Genomic DNA, 20,430 nt, shown 5'->3' with positions numbered 1-20,430 from the left:
CACCAAGAGCTCCTGAGTATGGAGGGCAACCTACAAGTGGATTTACTAGCACTCTAGTGATAATCTCCTTCTAATAAAACTGATTTTTATTAAAACAACAGCAAGCAGCCTGGTAAGTGACGCATCACTGGAATCAGGGTCTAAGTCTTTACATTATGCTGCTCTTAGATTAGATGGCAAAAACCTGGTGACGGTGTCACTTTAAGGAAATCATCGACATAAAACCCAATCTGACTTCTCCAACCCTCCTTAGATAATTTGTTTTCTCGCTCTGCGACATCACTAGTCCTTCTTACATAATCCTGCATTACATGACATCACAAGTGTTACTAAAATAAGGACTGATTCACACTACGTTTTTGTGGTGTACTTGACATTACTGTACCGTAAGGTTGTGTGCACACGTTTCATATTTGCAGCAGCTTTATCTGCCACAAATAGAGGATATATACTCAGCACACTCCAGAAAATCTAATGCAAAAAGGGGGTGTTTAATACATACAGTAACGTTTTGGTCTGTGAAGACCTTCATCAGTGTGCTCTAAAAATATGAGCCAGGGTGTAAAAGTTGACCACCCTATATGTAGATTTTTGCATCAGGTAATTGAGTAAACAGGAATGGAGTTTATAAATAGAGGGCTGACAAAAGCCGGTCGAGCGCTTTAACAAACATGGGAGGGTCTTGAGAATAGAGGGCTAGGCAGGCCGATCGCTCCTGTGGCAGGCTGGAGGGTAGGGGAGGAGACGCGGTATCCACCGCAAGTCCAAACTTCTCTATTTGCTGCAGCTCTGCTAGTCTTCTCAGTGATGAGCTCCTGTTCTGCAATCCTTAATATTCATGAGCTCTGGCTAGCTCCAGGCCCTATAGCTGATTGACAACTTTCAGTCTATACACAGTATAGGCACAAAGTTGTCACACAACGGTGTTGGCGGGGTAAGAGAGATCGTGCTTGAGAGGACTAGCAGAGCTACAGCAGATAAAACTACAGCAAGAAGCCCTAAGTGATACATCTCTGGAATCATTCAGATTGGCAAGCAGAAACCTGGTAAAATATTTCCTTTAAGTACATGATCGCTTCAGGCTGAGATGGATCATATGAGTACATAAAACAAACATAATAAAGAAGTAAAAACTAAGAAACCTGATATGTTTATTTCATGTCATATAGAACTACATACATTTTATAAAGTACATAAAACACTAATTTCTTCTTGTTTTTAGAACAAATTTCCCTTTCAAGTCTCTCCCAGACCAGACATAGCTGCAAACACTCGGACATTTGTAAGGTACGGAGCGCAGCCGTATTATAGGTATAATGCAGTCTACGTCATAGGGCTGTATACTCATGAAATGTGATGAGCGCGGCTCTGCAGAAGCACCGCGTGATACCTGCAAGCAATGCTCACCATTACCAGTGTATGTGCCATGGCTGCAGGAGACCATCGGCTCTGTGTTATAACCGGCCTGCCTTAAGATGGCTTACATGTCTTTTGGCTGGTGGTCCGATGGATATGCCATATACAGCAATGGGGGTAAAGTGCCCTAGGACCCCAAACTGGGCAACTCAACGAGCTGAGATCATGATTGTATGGTAGGTGGAAGGGGATCTAAGACCTCCGTCAGCTGGGAGCACTTGGTGGTCACCAATCATACCATTCCTGGTTTACCCCATTACTTATAATATTATTATTGGAAGCACTGGTTTTTTATTGACTTTAATCCATTAATAAATTAGCATCCCCAGTCTTCTTAAAGAGAACCTCCAATACATGGAGAAGAAAGAAACCCCCTCTTTGGGATATCTCCTTTGCAGACAGACCCACACCTACAAAAGGTACTAGGGTGGAGAGGAGACAACGGTGCGCTAGGTGGGCATCGGCCTAGGACCTTTCTCATGGAACCCCCCTGGTGGTTGTATCAGAGAGCAGTTTGTGGCCCTCTATTGCCAAGATTTATTATTTTGATGCTCACTTTTTAACACCATATCAATTTTAGATCCTGGATCCTCTATCGATTAATCTCATAATATATTTTTCATCTGTAGTTCCATTTTACTGATACAAAGCTACAAATCCCCTGCATAAACATAGCAGGATAAAAATTATAGTCACCACTAGAGGGAGCGTATCATTTCTGTGATTTCTGAGTATTGTATACAGTAAGCTCCCTCTAGTGGCGGCTAAAGGCAGCAACAATTTTATTATTCAAAGGGAGCCTGAATGCGGGTACATTGATTGATTCAGCCATGTATGCTTGACTCTGATATGTTTTTGATGAAAACACTTTAAAAGCCGGCAACCAAGCCATAAAGGAGACTAGACGGAAAGGCAGGTACCCGGGGCTCTCCAACCGCCTTCCATTGAGTGGCAGTTCTCTCCCTGCATCCATATACTGTATAGGGAAAAACCTGTCAGTCAAGGCAGGTGGGTGGGGAATACAAACAACAATAAAAACGACACCTGGATTGCAGTCATCCGATGTGCCAGCACTGAGAAATCAAGCCTCTAAGCCACATGCAAATTAGCCAGGAAGTGCATTGAAGGCGATGTCCTCTGAGTGCATTATACGCCCCCAATGCACTTCCTGGCTAATTTGCATGTGGCTTGGAAGCTTGATTTCTCAGCTCTGATACATCGGATGACTACAAGACTGGTATCATTTTTCTTGTAGTTCTAAGACCTGCACAGCCAGACCATTGGTTTCTGATGTACAATCGTAGTGACAGATTCCCCCTTTACACGATGTTTATTCAGGGGATTTGTAAACTTATATTAGAAAAGTGATCTACATCTTTACATATCAATGATTTAAAATGTAATCATTTACATTAGTAGGAAATTAATCGGTACATACATTTTTATACTCTGGAGCGTATAAGCAGGAGGGGAGTCACTTGCGCTTATTGAAGAAACCCAACTACTTGTGAAGACTTATCTTCTTTGCAATGCTCTATGGGAAAAAAATATGCAAAGCAGCTCATATCAGCCAACCCAGGAGGCCCATTTGTAGATACACATCCATAACTTTTTTTCTTCTGATTTGTTATGTCGTCCCTTTGTCGGACGATTGATAAAACATTCTTGAAGGGGTTGTCCGGCGCTGTTCAGACTCACTCACTTATACACGTACAATCGGCAGGGGTCTTATTCTAATGAGCGGGACACGTGCATGTGTCTCAGTAGGTCGTAATGGCACTGGATATCTCCTTTAAAGAGGACGTGTTGCCAGATCAAAAGTGGCCACTTTTGCTCTTATTTTATTTCAACTGCTCGCCTTATGATTCCGTTTTTTTTTTTTTAAGAAATCGGCCATATGGTTTTAGAGATATGGGCCTTTTTATTTTATTTATATATTTATTTTATTTTTTAGTTTATTTATATATCTGTATGGTCTTTACCAAGACGGTGTGCTTTTCAGATCCTCTGGGGCGTGTCTTTAGGTTGCTCTGCATAATTACGCCCCCTTGGTACCCAAGACCATAAAATTTAACATTAAATAGAAAATGTCCATATCTCAAGAACCATATAGAAGATTTAAAAAATTGGGAATACGCAGGGAATAAAAAAAGAGCAAAAACTTGCCACTTTTGATCCAGTGTTATGTCCTCTTTTAGTCTATATATAAAATATCATCTCGCTCAACATGAAAAATATTTCTTTCTTAAAGACACAGTGTCTGGTCGAGCACGCACACCACAGTGACATTTGAAGTTTTTTTTGCTGTTTTCTTTAAATATAAATGTGTTGGAATACACAATAGCAATGCTATGGCTTTCTTGACAAGGACAAGGGAATGCAACCAATTATAAACAAAAAGGGCTTATAAAAATACAATAATAGTCCTAGTTATATGATGTCACCTGAGATCAGTTTTTTATGGTTCTGAACGTGAACCCCATTGGTACGTTCATAGATTTTTTTTTTTTTTAGTCTAGTCTACTCACAGTCTTCCATCATCTTCCTTATGAAAAAATAATCTTAGTTAAAAGCTTCATAAATATGAAGTTGATAAAATATTCCATTCAAGAACTATAGTTGTGTGCTCCAAGCATGGCTTTTATGGTCCCACATTGTAAGGAAAGGCTCAATGTTCTCTTCTCGTCTCCCGGCTGATCCGGTCTGCAAAGTCATCACCATATGAATCCACGGCAAGGCGAATCCACGGAGCAGCTCGTAAATCTCATCTAGTGATCCACAATTTAAGATGGTCCTAAATGATGCCCTTCTGTATACACTTTGGCTTTCGGAAACATAGCCAACAAGTCAAAAGGATGAATAGTAAGAAAACTGAGAAAAAGACCATGAGTCCAACATAACCACCGTGAGACAGTGGAGGAGAAAGCGGAAGCTCCGATGGGATCATATTGGTCAAATTCAGCATATAGCCAAGTGTCCATCCAGCGTCACTGCCGTGGATCTGCAGGAGTGGAACAGAAAGAAATCTGTAGAAAAGTAGATTGACAGATTGGTAGGCTGACCGAAATAGATAGATAGATAGATAGATAATAGATGAAGAGATAGATAATAGATGGATAATAGATAACAGATAATAGATAGATAGAAATATAGATAAATAGATAGATGATAATAGATAACAGATAATAGATAGATAATAGATAGATAATAGATAGAGAGATAGATAAGAGATAATATATAGATAATAGATAACAGATAAGAGATAATAGATAGATGATAGATATATAATAATAGATAGATAGATAATAGATAACAGATAATAGATAGATAGATAAATAGATAGATGATAGATAAGAGATAATAGATAAGAGATAATAGATAGATAAGACATAACAGATAATTGATAGATATATAATAGATAGATAAATAGATAAGATAGATGATAGATAGATAAATAGATAGATAGATAATACTCTTGACCAAGTTATTTATCCATCTAGCAGCAGAAAATACCATTACCTTGCCTAAAAATGTGATATCCTCCCAGCTGCTTGAGTTAAAGCCATAACCAAGTTCTAGAAGTGTCAGTATATAGACTCCAGAAAAACAATATTCACTTAGATATTTTTCCTTGACTTTTCCCGACTCGTTCTTTACCTTAATGAATACAAAATGAAAACAACATTTTAGAAAAGATAATGTAAGACCTTGTTCCCACCATCCAATTACGAGGTAGTAAGAGACTTGCCTCACTCCAAGGCTTAGAGCAGTGTCTTTCCACCGTCTCCTTCACCGTGTCCAGAGAAACTTTATCCTTACTGAGCTTTAAAAAGTCCATAACAAAGTAGAAAGCGGAGAACGCCTGTAGGAAGATGACATGGAGAATATAAGGAGCCCCACATGCAACACGCACATGTATTATGTCCCTGGTCGATGATTATGTCACTCTCCAAACGGGGCTCATGTCGCCGAAAGTAATGACCAATTAACGTTGGTACTTGATACTATCACACCTGGTGACTAGTGGTTAGATTCAATCAAATTGGGCCACTAGGGATTGGTTATTATAACACTAGCTCACCAGGGATTAGATTATATCACACAGTCACCAGGGACTGGTTATTATAACACTAGCTCATCAGGGATTATACCACACAGAGTCACCAGGGATTGGTTATTATAGCACTAGCTCACCAGGGATTAGACCACACAGAGTCACCAGGGACTGGTTATTATAACACTAGCTCACCAGGGATTATACCACACAGAGTCACCAGGGACTGGTTATTATAGCACTAGCTCACCAGGGATTATACCACACAGAGCCACCAGGGATTGGTTATTATAACACTAGCTCACCAGGGATTATACCACACAGAGTCACCAGGGACTGGTTATTATAACACTAGCTCACCAGGGATTATACCACACAGAGCCACCAGGGACTGGTTATTAGCTCACCAGGGATTATACCACACAGAGTCACCAGGGATTGGTTATTATAACACTAGCTCACCAGGGATTATACCACACAGAGTCACCAGGGATTGGTTATTATAACACTAGCTCACCAGGGATTATACCACACAGAGTCACCAGGGATTGGTTATTATAACACTAGCTCACCAGGGATTATACCACACAGAGTCACCAGGGATTGGTTATTATAGCACTAGCTCACCAGGGATTATACCACACAGAGTCACCAGGGATTGGTTATTATAGCACTAGCTCACCAGGGATTATACCACACAGAGCCACCAGGGATTGGTTATTATAACACTAGCTCACCAGGGATTATACCACACAGAGTCACCAGGGACTGGTTATTATAACACTAGCTCACCAGGGATTATACCACACAGAGCCACCAGGGACTGGTTATTAGCTCACCAGGGATTATACCACACAGAGTCACCAGGGATTGGTTATTATAACACTAGCTCACCAGGGATTATACCACACAGAGTCACCAGGGATTGGTTATTATAACACTAGCTCACCAGGGATTATACCACACAGAGTCACCAGGGATTGGTTATTATAACACTAGCTCACCAGGGATTATACCACACAGAGTCACCAGGGATTGGTTATTATAGCACTAGCTCACCAGGGATTATACCATACAGAGTCACCAGGGATTGGTTATTATAGCACTAGCTCACCAGGGATTAGACCACACAGAGTCACCAGGGACTGGTTATTATAACACTCGCTCACCAGGGATTAGATTATACCACACAGAGTCACCAGGGATTGGTTATTATAACACTAGCTCACCAGGGATTATACCACACAGAGTCACCAGGGATTGGTTATTATAACACTAGCTCACCAGGGATTATACCACACAGAGTCACCAGGGATTGGTTATTATAACACTAGCTCACCAGGGATTATACCACACAGAGTCACCAGGGATTGGTTATTATAGCACTAGCTCACCAGGGATTATACCACACAGAGTCACCAGGGATTGGTTATTATAGCACTAGCTCACCAGGGATTAGACACACTGAAAAGATTTGGATGCTATAACACTAGGTCATTTCAGTCTATTGCGATCACACTGGATCACCAGGGATTAGATTCAAGCTCAATGGATCACCCAGTAGCACCCTGGTTACTAGAGATTGAATAGATAAGACATCAGGACACTAAGGCACCAGAGACTGGATGCTATCACACTTGATGACCTACAACAAAACTCAAGTCCACTGGGTCATCAGGGATTAGTTTCTATCAGATTGGGTCACCAAGGACTGGATTTCATGAAACTGGGTCACCTGGGACTAGATTCAAGCCCCTTGGACTCAATCACACTGGTTTTCCAGTGAATTAATGCTATTGTTGCACTTGTTACATATGGACCATATTATTGTCTACTGGGACACCAGAGAGGAGATTTTATCATCCTGGGTTACTTGGGAATTAATGTTTTGAGACTAGGATACCAGACTAGACGTTATCTCTCCTGTTGACCAGGGACTGGTTTCTTGCGGTTTTTGGTCACCAGGGTTTAGACTTAGATTGGTTCATGCAATCTTTCGCTTTGTAAAGAATATTGGCGTCTGCTTTTTTGCAAATGGCACAAATCAAATTGCAAAATATTCCAATTTGCAGTATCCAGTGAATTTCTTAAAATTCGATTATCTCACCTCTAATAGATAGTGATTTTGAAAATGAAAAAATATCCAAAAAATATAAAATTAAAATATAAGACTTTTAAACTGACTTAAACAATGGCTCATTTTCTAATATCATATTCTTTTTACATTGCTTTGAGTTTGATGAATGTTGGAAATTAGCGGATATTTGTTTGTAAAAAGTTTTATTTTAGGCACTTCTATTAATGGTATTCGATCAGCAATGATGCAAGGAGTAATGTCATAATTCACATTGGGGCTATTTAGTTTGGAAAAACGAAGACTAAGGGGTGATCTTATTTTAATATATAAATATATGAGGGGACAGTACAAAGACCTTTCTGATGATCTTTTTAATCATAGTCCTGAGACAGGGACAAGGGGGCATCCTCTACGTCTGGAGGAAAGAAGGTTTAAGCATAATAACAGAGGCGGATTCTTTACTGTAAGAGCAGTGAGACTATGGAACTCTCTGCCGTATGATGTTGTAATGAGTGATTCATTACTTAAATTTAAGAGGAGACTGGATACATTTCTGGAAAAGTATAATGTTACAAGGTATATACACTAGATTCCTTGATAGGGCATTCATCCAGGGAACTAGTCTGACTGCCGTATGTGGAGTCGGGAAGGAATTTTTTTCCCCAATGTGGAACTTACTCTTTGCCACATGGTTTTTTTTTGCCTTCCTCTGGATCAACATGTTAGGGCATGTTAGGTTAGGCTATGGGTTGAACTAGATGGACTTAGTTATTAACGATGAAGGAAGACTCTATGTATGTAACATCAGTGAAAGTTCATCATTTGTTTTGGATACTGTATGCGGCCAAGATGCACCTGCCTGAAAATATCAACTATATCTAATACCGCTTCCATTCTTGCTATTTAGAATTTTTGACCATATGGAACATCACTGAGCCAAAGGGCACCACTCACAGGACACTTCAAGAGGTTCCAAGCCTACTAGGTTATAAATATATCTTACCCCAAATTCCCCTTGTAAAACTGGTTGGAAAATGCCATTGAATGAACATCTGGAGTAGTTACAATGGGAGATATTGAAGATTTCCTGGACTTTCTGCTTGCATAGATTATAATCCCCAGTCCCTAAGATTTGAATGCTTGGTGGTGCCGACAGTGTCCTCCGATCAGATACGCAGGGACTATTGTACAGATCAGTTGTGTTGAGATCTCTTGTATATCCTGAGTTAAAGCAGGGATCCAACAAGGAGACATTATGGAGATTCTGTAATAGAGATAAATGGAGGGATGATCAGAAACAAATTGTTATGATGGTGTAGCAACTCACTCGGAAAAATAGGTTTCACACTCTAACTCCTGCTGACCCTGCTTTTTTCCTGTACAGACTATAGATCTTGACCCTGCTGGTTCCTGTAGAGACTAGAGAACCTGATCCAACAGTCCCTAGTGGTTCCTGTGTGAGCTGAGATAGCCCTAACCACAAACTAGACAATGGAAATTGGGACCTATGCTGCCCGAAATGCTGTCGAGCGCTTCATGTTCCTCCTAAACAACTGGAGAGAAGAGCGGAGTGTAAATTATCTACAGAAGGGAAAGTGTGCTGAAATAGAAAGAGATCCCAGAGTGAGCAAAGCAAACCACAGAATACAAAATAAAGAATTAAGTATGAACTGCTAGAAAATAAGGTGCCTACTTCCTAAAAAGAAACAGAAGATAGGTGGAGGGTAAAGAACATAAACAGCAGATAGATAAACCCTAGCTGGTCTTTCACTGACTGGATCTACAGCAGTATGGCTGGACATCCTAATGAGACTATCACCAGCAGTAGTATTGAAAGATAGGAGACAAAAAAAGCGCAAATAGGGTCTTATCCCCAGGATTGTTCTTAATCAATTGTGAGAGAACTGCTCACCTGGTAGTACACAGTACAAGCGTGTAGTTTGTCAGCTGCTGCAGATCCACAGGTCGGCGTTGCGACCTCTCAGAACCGTTATAATAAATGAAATGTGGATTACATCTGCGCTGCTGCGACAAATAATAGATCCAGATATACTGTTAGGGTGTTCGGGTGGTTTATTCAACGCGTTTCGAAGCTCAAAGGCTTCTTCTTCAGGAAGTTTCCACACAAAGATACCATGTCGAAGCAATCATAGTAAACCGGATCAGGTAAATGTATGAAATGGTGGACACGTTTTCACAGTTGGAGACATGCATTCAGCTATAAGGTGGGACAGAGCCAATTCTGTTTAGTTCAATGCAAATGTATCGGAAGGCACCCAGGTACAAGCCATAGCCCAAAACCTATCCCCTGAGTAAAGTCACATGATTAGTAGAGACGTGTGTGGCCCAAAAATGTCTAGTGATTGTGGGCAAGTAGTGTCTGCCACTTCCTTCTATGGAAGGTAAGGACTCCCGCAGGACTCTTTCTATAAACACTAGTTATTCCTGTAACTTGGACATTTCCGTATTATATTTAAAGCTAGACAATTTTCAAAAATTCTCTACCATAGCACTATCCATAATCGCTGGATAATAGCGCTCTACATCCACTGAAAAGCGACAGTAAAGCACAATAGACTTTATTTAACCACCCCAAGTCTAAAATCCCCACACTTCATGTGATAGCAACTTAATATTTTGCTATAAATAAATCAGAACCGCTGGAGCAAAAAGTTTTAGAAGCGAAACAAGAATCGCAGAGCAATTTGTAGAAACAATTACCCAACTGAAATACTCTGTAACTATTTGAAGCAAGACATATAATAACCCAGAATAGGAGGAAAAGGGAACAATTAAAAAAAAAACTGTTAATTGCCGCCATTGTGCAGCTGGCAGGGAAAAGATGGCTGAGCTAGGTTGGAAAATTATGTTTTTTCAGCATCAATTGTGGGGTGTAAGAATGTTCCTAAAACAGATGAACGCAAGATATATTTTAGTCTGCTTAAGCTTAGCAATGAATCCAACATTTTGAGAATTATTAGGCAAGTTGTATTTTAGAGGATTATTTTTATTATTGATCAACAACTATGTTCTCAATCAACCCAAAAGACTCAAATATCAAAGCTTAATATTTTTGGAAGTTGGAGTGGGGTTTTTTCTAGATTTGGCTATCTTAGGCGGATATCTGTTTGTGCAGGTAACTATTACTGTGCAGAATTATTAGGCAACTTAATAAAAAACAAATATATTTCCATCTCACTTGTTTATTTTCACCAGGTAAACCAATATAACTGCACAAAATTTAGAAATAAACATTTCTGACATGCAAAAACAAAACCTCAAAAAGTTAGTGACCAATATAGCCCCCTTTCTTTAGGATAACACTCAGCAGCCTCCATCCATAGATTGTCAGTTGCTTCATCTGTTTATGACAATCAACATTGCGTGCAGCGGCCACCACAGCCTCCCAGACACTGTTTCGAGAGGTGGACTGGTTTCTCTGCCTGTAGATCTCACATTTTATGTGGGACCACAGGTTCTCTATGGGGTTGAGATCAGGTGAACAAGGGGCCATGTCATTATTTTTTCTTCTTTGAGACCTTTACTGGCCAGCGACGCTGTGAAGTAGTTGTAGGCATGTGATGGACCATTGTCCTGCATGAAAATCATGTTTTTCTTGAACAATACCAACTTCTTCCTGTACCACTGCTTGAAGAAGTTGTCTTCCAGAAACTGGTAGTAGGTCTGGGAGTTGAGCTTCACTCCATCCTCAACCCGAAAAGGTCCCACAAGTTCATCTTTGATGATACCAGTCCATACCAGTACCCCACCTCCACCTTACTGGCGTCTGAGTCGGAGTGGAGCTCTCTGCCCTTTACTGATCCAGCCTCTGGCCCATCCATCTGGCCCATCAAGAGTCACTCATTTCATCAGTCCATAAAACCTTTGAAAAGTCAGTCTTAAGATATTTCTTGGCCCAGTCTTGACGTTTTTTCTTACGTTTCTTGTTCAAAGGTGGTCGTTTTTCAGCCTTCCTTACCTTGGCCATGTCCCTGAGTATCGCACACCTTGTGCTTTTTGTTACTCCTGTAACTGTGCAGCTCTGAAATATGGCAAAACTGGTGGCAAATGGCATCTTGGCAGCTTCACGCTTGATTTTCCTCAGTTCATGGGCAGTTATTTTGCGCCTTTTTTTGCCCAATACGCTTCTTGCGATCCTGTTGGCTATTTGCCAGGAAACGCTTGATTGTTCGGTGATCACGCTTCGAAAGTTTGGCAATTTCAAGACTGCTGCATCCCTCTGCAAGACATCTCACAATTTTGGACTTTTCAGAGCCCTTCAAATCTCTTTTCTGATCCATTTTGCCAAAGGAAAGGAAGTTGCCTAATAATTACGCACACCTTATATAGGGTTTTGATGTCATTAGACAACACCCTTCCTCATTACAGAGATGCACATCACCTGATTTACTTAATTGGTAGTTGGCTCTCAAGCCTGAACAGCTTGGAGTAGGACAACATGTATAAAAAAGTATCATGTGATCAAAATACAACTTGCCTAATAATTCTGCACACAATGTATACTAAAAGTGCTGCAGAGAAAATCTGCAGCAGATATTGATCTGTGCTGAGGATATAAAATCCAAGTCATGCAAGTTCATTCTGACGTCGGATTTTCAGGGACGATTGCCAGTGGTTTTCACGCGTAGCGTTCTTACCTGGAGTTTTTTCAATCACGGATCTCGTAATTTTGATCGGAGGGTTGGATCAAAATCGGCAATGCAAGTCTACTTTCACAGAGTGTCAGAAAGGAGAAAGTGGAGAAACTTTTTTTATTCCTCCACATACGAGAAACAATGATGACACTTAGACCAGGCTGTGATCAAAGTCTGATCAAACTACTACGTCTGAATGAGGCCTTAGGCTGCGGATTTAGCATTTACGCAACAAAGTCAACAGAATTTTTTTTGGCTGATTCAGAAAGTCTCCGGCGGATCAGCCTTCCTTGGCTGTAGTCTAAAGGTTATGTTATGTATAATCAAGTTTTGTGTAACTCCAATGCATCTAAAATTTAAAAAAAAAATCTAAAAAAAAAAATCTAAATGTTTTGTGTATATAGCTCCAAGGCAGAACTATGTATCTCCAGGTTTACAGACTACAAATAAACTTTTCATGTAGTCTGATCTTGCAGTCAGGTGCTTCCTCCCTACCATCAATAGATTAACACAGGACTGGAAGGACAGACGTATCACAGGGTTGCACGATCAGGCTATTCTGCTCCATCAGATACATAATGAGCGTTTTGGACTCGGACTTACCGCTATGCTGTTAGCCAGCTGTTTGCGGAGGGCCTGGTCTTTTCCGTAACATAGAAAGCTTTGCGTATAGACGTCATAAGTCTTTCCGTACAATCGGAAGTGCAGGGAATTATCTTCTGATTCGATATTTTCATTGGACTCGAACGTGATCTGCGTTGACGCTCCTCCGAGATCTAGGGCACCGGACGTTCTGACCGATTGAGATTGTGACAATTCCTAATAGATAAAAAGTAATTTTATTACACGACCATGGACATCAGCTGGTGCCAGTTAACCTCTGGGCATCCGCTTTCGCCTCATGAGAGATATCGCCTTCGTCATTGCAGTATTTTAGACTAAACTATACGAACTTAGGGCCAATTCATTAATGCATTTATTTTCTTATTTTACTAGTTTTTGGTGTTTTTTTACCTGTCATTGATTTGCACCAAATTCCTCCTTTCATTTGCGCCTTTTTGAAGTCTATTTATACTTCTTTGCCTTTTTTATATTCCCCAATGTGTTCATGTTTTTTTTTGTTTTCTAGACACAATATTCTAGAACTCCCCTGGAGTGATTTTATATAGGCCTGATTTTTTTTGCTCAATTTTTGCAATATCTTAGCAGAACACGCAACTTTTGGCTTTAAAAAGGTGCAAAATAATAATAAGAAGCATTTTTTATTTTGCACAAATTCATGAGCTGAATGGGCCATTTTTAATAACTTGGCACGTAAACAAGTGCTTCTCACAAAATTAGAATATCATCAAAAAAGTAAATTTATTTCAGTTCTTCAATACTAAAAGTAAAACTCATATATTATATAGAGTCATTACACACAGAGTGATCTATTTCAAGTGTTTACTTCTGTTAATGTTGATGATTATGGCTTACAGCTAATGAAAACCCAAAAGTCATTATCTCAGTAAATTAGAATACTTTATAACACCAGCTTGTAAAATGATTTTAAACTCCGAAATGTTGTCCTACTGAAATGTATGTTCAGTAAATGCACTCAATACTTGGTCAGGGCTCCTTTTGCATCAATTACTGCATCAATGCGGCGTGGCATGGAGGCGATCAGCCTGTGGCACTGCTGAGGGGTTATGGAAGCTCAGGTTGCTTTGATAGCAGCCTTCAGCTCATCTGCATTGTTGGGTCTGTTGTCTCTCATCTTCATCTTGACAATACCCTATAGATTCTCTATAGGATTAAGGTCAGGCAAATTTGCTGTCAATCAAGAACAGTGATACTGTTGTTTGTAAACCAGGTATTGGTACTTTTGGCAGTGTGGACAAGGGCCAAGTCCTGCTGGAGAATGAAATTTCCATCTCCAAATAGCTTGTCGGCAGAGGGAAGCATGAAGTGCTGTAAAATTTCCTGGTAGACGGCTGCGCTGACTTTGGTCTTGATAAAACACAGTGGACCTACACCAGCAGATGACATGGCTCCCCAAACCATCACTGATTGTGGAAACTTCACACTAGACCTCCAGCAGCTTGGATTGTGGTCTCTCCACTCTTCCTCCAGACTCTGGGACCTTGATTTCCAAATGAAATGCAAAATTTACTTTCCTCTGAAAACAGCGCCTTTGACCTCTGACAACAGTCCAGTTGTTTTTCTCCTTGGCCCAGGTAAGATGCTTCTGGCGCTGTCTATTGGTCATGAGTGGCCTGACACAAGGAATGCGACACTTGTAGCCCATGTCCTGGATACGTCGGTGTGTGGTGGCTCTTGAAGCAATTACTCCAGCAGCAGTCCACTCCTTGTGAATCTCCCCAAATTTTTGAATGGCCTTTTCTTAACAATCCTTTCAAGGCTGCAGTTATCCCGGTTGCTTGTGCACCTTTTTCTACCACACTTTTTCCTTCCACTCCACTTTCCATTAATTTACTTGGATACAGCACTGTGTGAACAGCCGGCTTCTTTAGCAATGACCTTTTGTGGCTTCCCTTCCTTGTGGAGTGTGTCAGTGACGCCTTCTGGACATCTGTCAGGTCAGCAGTCTTCTCCATGATTGTGGAGCTAGTGAAACAGACTAAGGGACCTTTTTAAACACTAAGGAAGCTTTTGCAGGTGTTTTTTGTTAATTATCCTAATTTACTGAGATAATGACGTTTGGGTTTTCATTGGCAGTAAGCCATAATCATCAACATTAACAGAAATAAACACTTGAAATAATCACTCTGTTTGTAATGACTCTATATAATATATGAGTTTCACTTTTTGTATTGAAGAACTGAAATAAATTAACTTTTTGATGATATTCTAATTTAGTGAGAAGCACTTCCATGTCAAAGAATACCAAACAACTAAAAACTAAATTAATTTAAAAAAAAACTGCATAAGAGGAATCAGGGCAATTTCTACCTATTGTGATGAATTTCATCATTTAAACACTGATTATTATAAATATCATCGATATTGCATCTTGTAAAACCTCTTTAATGACCATACGCAGTAGTTAGGTTATGCAAATAATTGTCTTTTTGAATTACTTATTTTTGTGGACATTTTTTTATTACCATTCTTCTTTTGATGGCAAAACTGGAATAAAATTTAAAAGGACAAATTTGTTCGCCACATTTTTCAAATTTTCTGAGTACGGTAACTAACAATTTTACTTTTTTTTTCATTTTGACATTTTTTTTTATACAAGTGTCTTTTGAGAACAATGGGATGGTTTTTTTTTTATTTTTTTCAGTGTTTTCCTTGTAACGAAGGCTATGTTAACATAGCAATAAAGGTTAATTAATCCCCTATTCTCTTAATTTTGTAAGGCTTTACATTTTAGACAGTTGTTTAAAGTATAGATGTCACATTCAACTGTCGTTAGAATCCATTGTAAAAAAAAAAAAGGATATGTTTAATATACATTTTTGTACTGGATAACAGGGGAATCATTTTTGGTCTGAATACTGTTAATTACTTAAAAAACAAACCTAAACAGAAGATTCAATATCAATACCTATATTACGACCTTAGACATAACCCAGTGCGTTCCCCAAACGGAAGCATCAAAATTGCTAAGAAAAAAAAGAATCTTGCACTAACTTGAATAAAGTTTCCTAGAAGATAGTTAATAGTGATCCAACCATAGGCCCCTTCTTCTTGTCCTGTGATGATTCTGGCACCTTGAAAATCAAAAGGAGAAGATCGCAAGGTGTTCTCCACCGACGTCAGAACTTCCTTCGCCACCATCGGGTTAGTGCGCCTATAGCAGAATAAGATCGTTGGTCAATAGTCAGAGAGTTCATAAAAACTTATTTGCAAAAATGTAAAAAAATTACTATACGCGGAATTCATTTCAGAGATACTTGCATGATCGTTTATTGATCCTGCGTTACTCTGTTTCATGCACTATATAATGGGGCATAGTAACTAATGATGTTGCACCGCTGAGCGGTGTCGGCAATGTTAATGGGTTTTGACATCTCAAAAAATAATGGAACATAGCCATTATATGATGTCACTTAAAAGGGTTGTACCAAGTCACCACCTATCCCACCGTCATGACCGCCACCGATCCCGAGATCTGCGGCAGTCGCACATGCTGCACACTCCTGATACATTCGCTGTTTTTTCTTAAAGCCGACAGATCTGCGGAGGTAACATACCTGAGAAGTCTCATTCCAGCAGTGGCCCCTAAATACACCGGCGTCTCCTTCTGTTGTCTGTCCGGAACAGTTCTTTGGGCTCTATCTATGCAAGACTGAAGAGAACGACCGGCATCCACAGGCTTCAGGTAGTAGCTAGAAATACCATTACCTATACGGAAGAGAAAAATAAAGAAAGAAATAAATATATATAATAATTTTATTCCTTTACAGCCTTTGATACATTTTTTTTTTTTACCTTGGACTTTAAAAGGAAGTGGTCGGTGTGTTTTTCCAAATGAAAGTAGTGGTATGGCACTATATGGATAGTTGTCCCCCAATAAAAATACCGGTAATACTTTTTTAATACAGATTTAGTGTAAAAGATATATGCAAATTAGGCTGGACTTGCCCTGGGGATGTGTCAGAGCACAATGAAGAAGTAGTCCGCCCGCAATGACACACCCACAGTGCACTTTCAACCTAATTTGCATATGGCTTCTGCACTAGATTACTAATTGCATCTCTACAAAATAAAGGTACTGATACGGGCATACCACTATTTCCAAATGAAAACACACGCTGACAGGTTCCCTTTAAAGGAACACATATGACCTAAATATCTGCAGAGAGAGATGGTAGGGGAACATTGCTCCCGAAACAATTCATGTGGACGACTGCACCTATAAAACCTGCAAAAATCCCCCTCCCCGCAAAAAAAAATTGAGGTAGTTATCTACCCTTAACCCATTTCACTAAACTACTACTACTGCTGCTGCTGCTGCTACTGCTGCTGCTGCTGCTACTACTACTACTATTACTACATTTCATAATAAGTTTTAATTGAAATTTTAGATTCTAAAAATTCTGGCTGCCTGAAGCCACCACTAGAAGGAGCTTAGATGCCACTGTACACTTTTTTTATTGCTGAAATCAATGCACAACTGTATGAAATAAACGTCTATGCTCCCTCTAGTGGTGGCTACAGGTGAGTCGGATTTTATCATTCAAAGTACCGGTAGTTTGTTTTTTTCACGTTCCCTAACAGCAGAAAATATGGGAATTCACTTTAATAGGGGGTTTCCCACAAACGTAAAGTTCATTTTAAAAATTGACGGACCGTGTACGGAGCTTACCACATCTCCTGGGCAGGGAGGAAGCAAAAGACAATACTGAGATTACAGCAGGGGATCACAGTGGATTCATTTTGTGAGGTAAAATATTTTACTGACTGTTTTTTAAAAAATATTTTACCTCACAAAATGTATCGTCTGCGATCTCCTGCTGTAATGTCAGTATTGTCTATTGCTTCCTCCCCTGCCCAGGAGATGTGGTATGTTCTGTACACAGTCAAACACAGACAATTTTTAAAATGAACTTTTACTCGTGGGAAAACCCCTTTAAAAAGCAAATATCAACGCCAACATGGCTCCTCATAAAAAGTACGACAATGAAAGGAAAGCAGCAAAGGCACAACATCAAAGACAACAACGGGCAAATGAGACTCTTGAAGAGCAACAGAGTCGCTGGGACAAAAACAATGCATATAAGCGTAGGCGTCAAGCACATGAGTCCCCTGATGCAAAAGTCAATAGATTAACACAGGATGCCATTAAGCAACAAGAGCGCCGCAAGCCTGCCCATATCATAACATTACTGCCCCAGATAATATTATCTGGTAATATTTTATAAATTTTATTTTATAATACCATCGAAACCTTCAAAAAGAACCTGAAGACCCACCTCTTCCGACAAGCCCACAACCTGCAGTAACCACCGATCCACCAAACCACTGCATGACCAGCTCTACCCTCACCTACTGTATCCTCACCCATCCCTTGTAGATTGTGAGCCCTCGCGGGCAGGGTCCTCATTCCTCCTGTACCAGTTATGACTTGTATTGTTTAAGATTATTGTACCTGTTTTTATTATGTATACCCCTCCTTACATGTAAAGCGCCATGGAATAAATGGCGCTATAATAATAAATAATAATAATAAATTGGTTTCCAAATATTTTGGATTATTGGTGTTTTTAAAGAGTATTTAATCATTACACTTACAGATTTGTTCTTTACTTTTGTTCTTGGCTTAACCTACCCTGAGATGATCATCTTTTTGAAAAAAAAAAAACATAATTGTGTGATACTCTGTCAGGAGATGTTTATACCATATGTGTCTGTTTGTGGCCACCCAGTGGTCGTGATATGAATTGCAGGTCTGCAATAACTTCTACATAGTAGTATGTATACTATATATTGGTATGTATACAGTAATGGACATCGTCGTAACTTCCAAGCAGAGTATTTATTATTTACTGTGCCTTTGTCCATGAGCAATCGCCAATCTGCCGCTGCGCCGAAGTCGTCATTTATCACGTATCCGCCTGCTTTTTTCTCTGATTATTTGCCAGTTTTGCCGTTGGAATACATACAGCTCTGACATTGTGAGACAGAAATAAAATAAACATTTCAGAAATCTGCTGTACTTTCCTTTACGTCCAAATTAAAAACTAATGGACGAGATCCAGGACTTATGTTTTATCCAACTGGTGTTCACAGCTTTGGACTAAATTAGAAAAAAAAAGCGGCTGCACGCAGGAATTTAGTCTCATTAATCACTCACGGATGTCTATTTTTGGAAACCCACAACAGAATATCCTATTTCTTTAGTTTATGTTAGTCATAAAGATGGATGAGTGGTGATAAAGAGAGCAATGGAGAAATAAACTGATGGAACCACGGTTTAGACATCCCGCGTACTTCTAAGATCCAAGTTTGAAGGACTCACCTCACAATTATCTGTTCCCACATTCAAGACCAAAATATTAGAAAAACGTCAAAAGTTTCTCTGATTCATTACTCAAAGATTCATATATAAAAATAATTAAAGGAAAAGGTCAATAATCAACTGATCGCTTCTGGAGCACCTTAGTAAGCCGCTCATTGCCCAGCAGTGGCCACTACAGGCCAAATGTAGGATTACATGTTAGAACTTCAGCTATTGATAGGCTGAGCCTGCTAGAATGACAGCCACTCTTTATCAGCGGCTCTCTGCTGTAGTTAATGTAACGAGGTCCAGGGTGAAGAACCTTTTATAGATATTCACATGTCTTAATCAGTCACATGAAAAGTACATGTCTAACCCCTTTTTAAGTCTGATATTTTGGCGTCGCACACCTGTGTCCCCATGCTTATTAAGATAATGGGAGTCTATTGACCACAATTAGAGGGAAAAGGTGGAAAGAGCTCTATCTACCAAAGTATAAAAAAGAGTAAAAGATCCAGCCATGCAAACTATAATGGTTCTCAAGCGTGGGAATTGGCTGGAAGAAGGATTTGAGTTTTTAAATTATTTTAGAAGCAGAATTGGGAAATTAGTAAATAGCTGAGGTGGACATGCTCTGTGACCTGTGCAGATGTCACTGTGCAGAGAAGTGGAGGTGGTGATCTAGGACATGACCTATTGTGAACGGTGGAGTCTGTGTTTTTATTTATTGTGCTTTTATTGTATTCCTGACTGTGATGATAATGACCGGACTGTGATGATAATAGCCTGTGATCACTATGGAACAGGAAGTGACAGGTGAGAAGGGATCTCTACAGAACAGGAAGTGACAGCTGAGAAGGAATCTCTACAGAACAGGAAGTGACAGCTGAGAAGGGGGTCTCTACAGAACAGGAAGTGACAGCTGAGAAGGAATCTCTACAGAACAGGAAGTGACAGCTGAGAAGGAATCTCTACAGAACAGGAAGTGACAGCTGAGAAGGGGTCTCTACAGAACAGGAAGTGACAGCTGAGAAGGAATCTCTACAGAACAGGAAGTGACAGCTGAGAAGGAATCTCTACAGAACAGGAAGTGACAGCTGAGAAGAAATCTCTACAGAACAGGAAGTGACAGCTGAGAAGGGGTCTCTACAGAACAGGAAGTGATAGCTGAGAAGGGATCTTCACAGAACAGGAAGTGACAGCTGAGAAGGAATCTCTACAGAACAGGAAGTGACAGCTGAGAAGTGATCTCTACAGAACCGGAAGTGACAGCTGAGAAGGG

At 39.9% G+C, this 20,430-nt stretch overlaps 1 protein-coding gene across 5 annotated transcripts in view; it reads right to left on the bottom strand.

Moving 5' to 3' along the window:
* Positions 1-1,134: 1,134 nt before the first annotated feature.
* Positions 1,135-20,430, bottom strand: part of ENTPD1 (ectonucleoside triphosphate diphosphohydrolase 1) — a 120,102-nt gene continuing 100,806 nt past the window's right edge. For 3 of the 5 annotated variants that reach the window (XM_069753967.1, XM_069753970.1, XM_069753966.1), the window contains exons 4-10: positions 16,402-16,552; positions 15,839-15,998; positions 12,806-13,021; positions 8,551-8,811; positions 5,165-5,278; positions 4,936-5,073; positions 1,135-4,417 (exon numbers count right to left, since the gene is read on the bottom strand). In XM_069753967.1, coding sequence (XP_069610068.1) covers positions 4,211-4,417; positions 4,936-5,073; positions 5,165-5,278; positions 8,551-8,811; positions 12,806-13,021; positions 15,839-15,998; positions 16,402-16,552 — 1,247 coding nt within the window. In that variant the 3' untranslated portion in view covers positions 1,135-4,210. Of the gene's footprint in view, positions 4,443-4,935; positions 5,074-5,164; positions 5,279-8,550; positions 8,812-12,805; positions 13,022-15,838; positions 15,999-16,401; positions 16,553-20,430 lie in introns of all 5 variants that reach the window. The other 2 variants (XM_069753969.1, XM_069753968.1) reach the window with 2 other exon arrangements.

Source organism: Ranitomeya imitator, chromosome 2, assembly GCF_032444005.1.
Source record: "Ranitomeya imitator isolate aRanImi1 chromosome 2, aRanImi1.pri, whole genome shotgun sequence".
In the NCBI taxonomy this organism is placed as follows: domain Eukaryota; kingdom Metazoa; phylum Chordata; class Amphibia; order Anura; family Dendrobatidae; genus Ranitomeya; species Ranitomeya imitator.
Note: the sequence above shows the minus strand (reverse complement) of the source record. Positions and strands in the feature narration are given on the sequence as shown.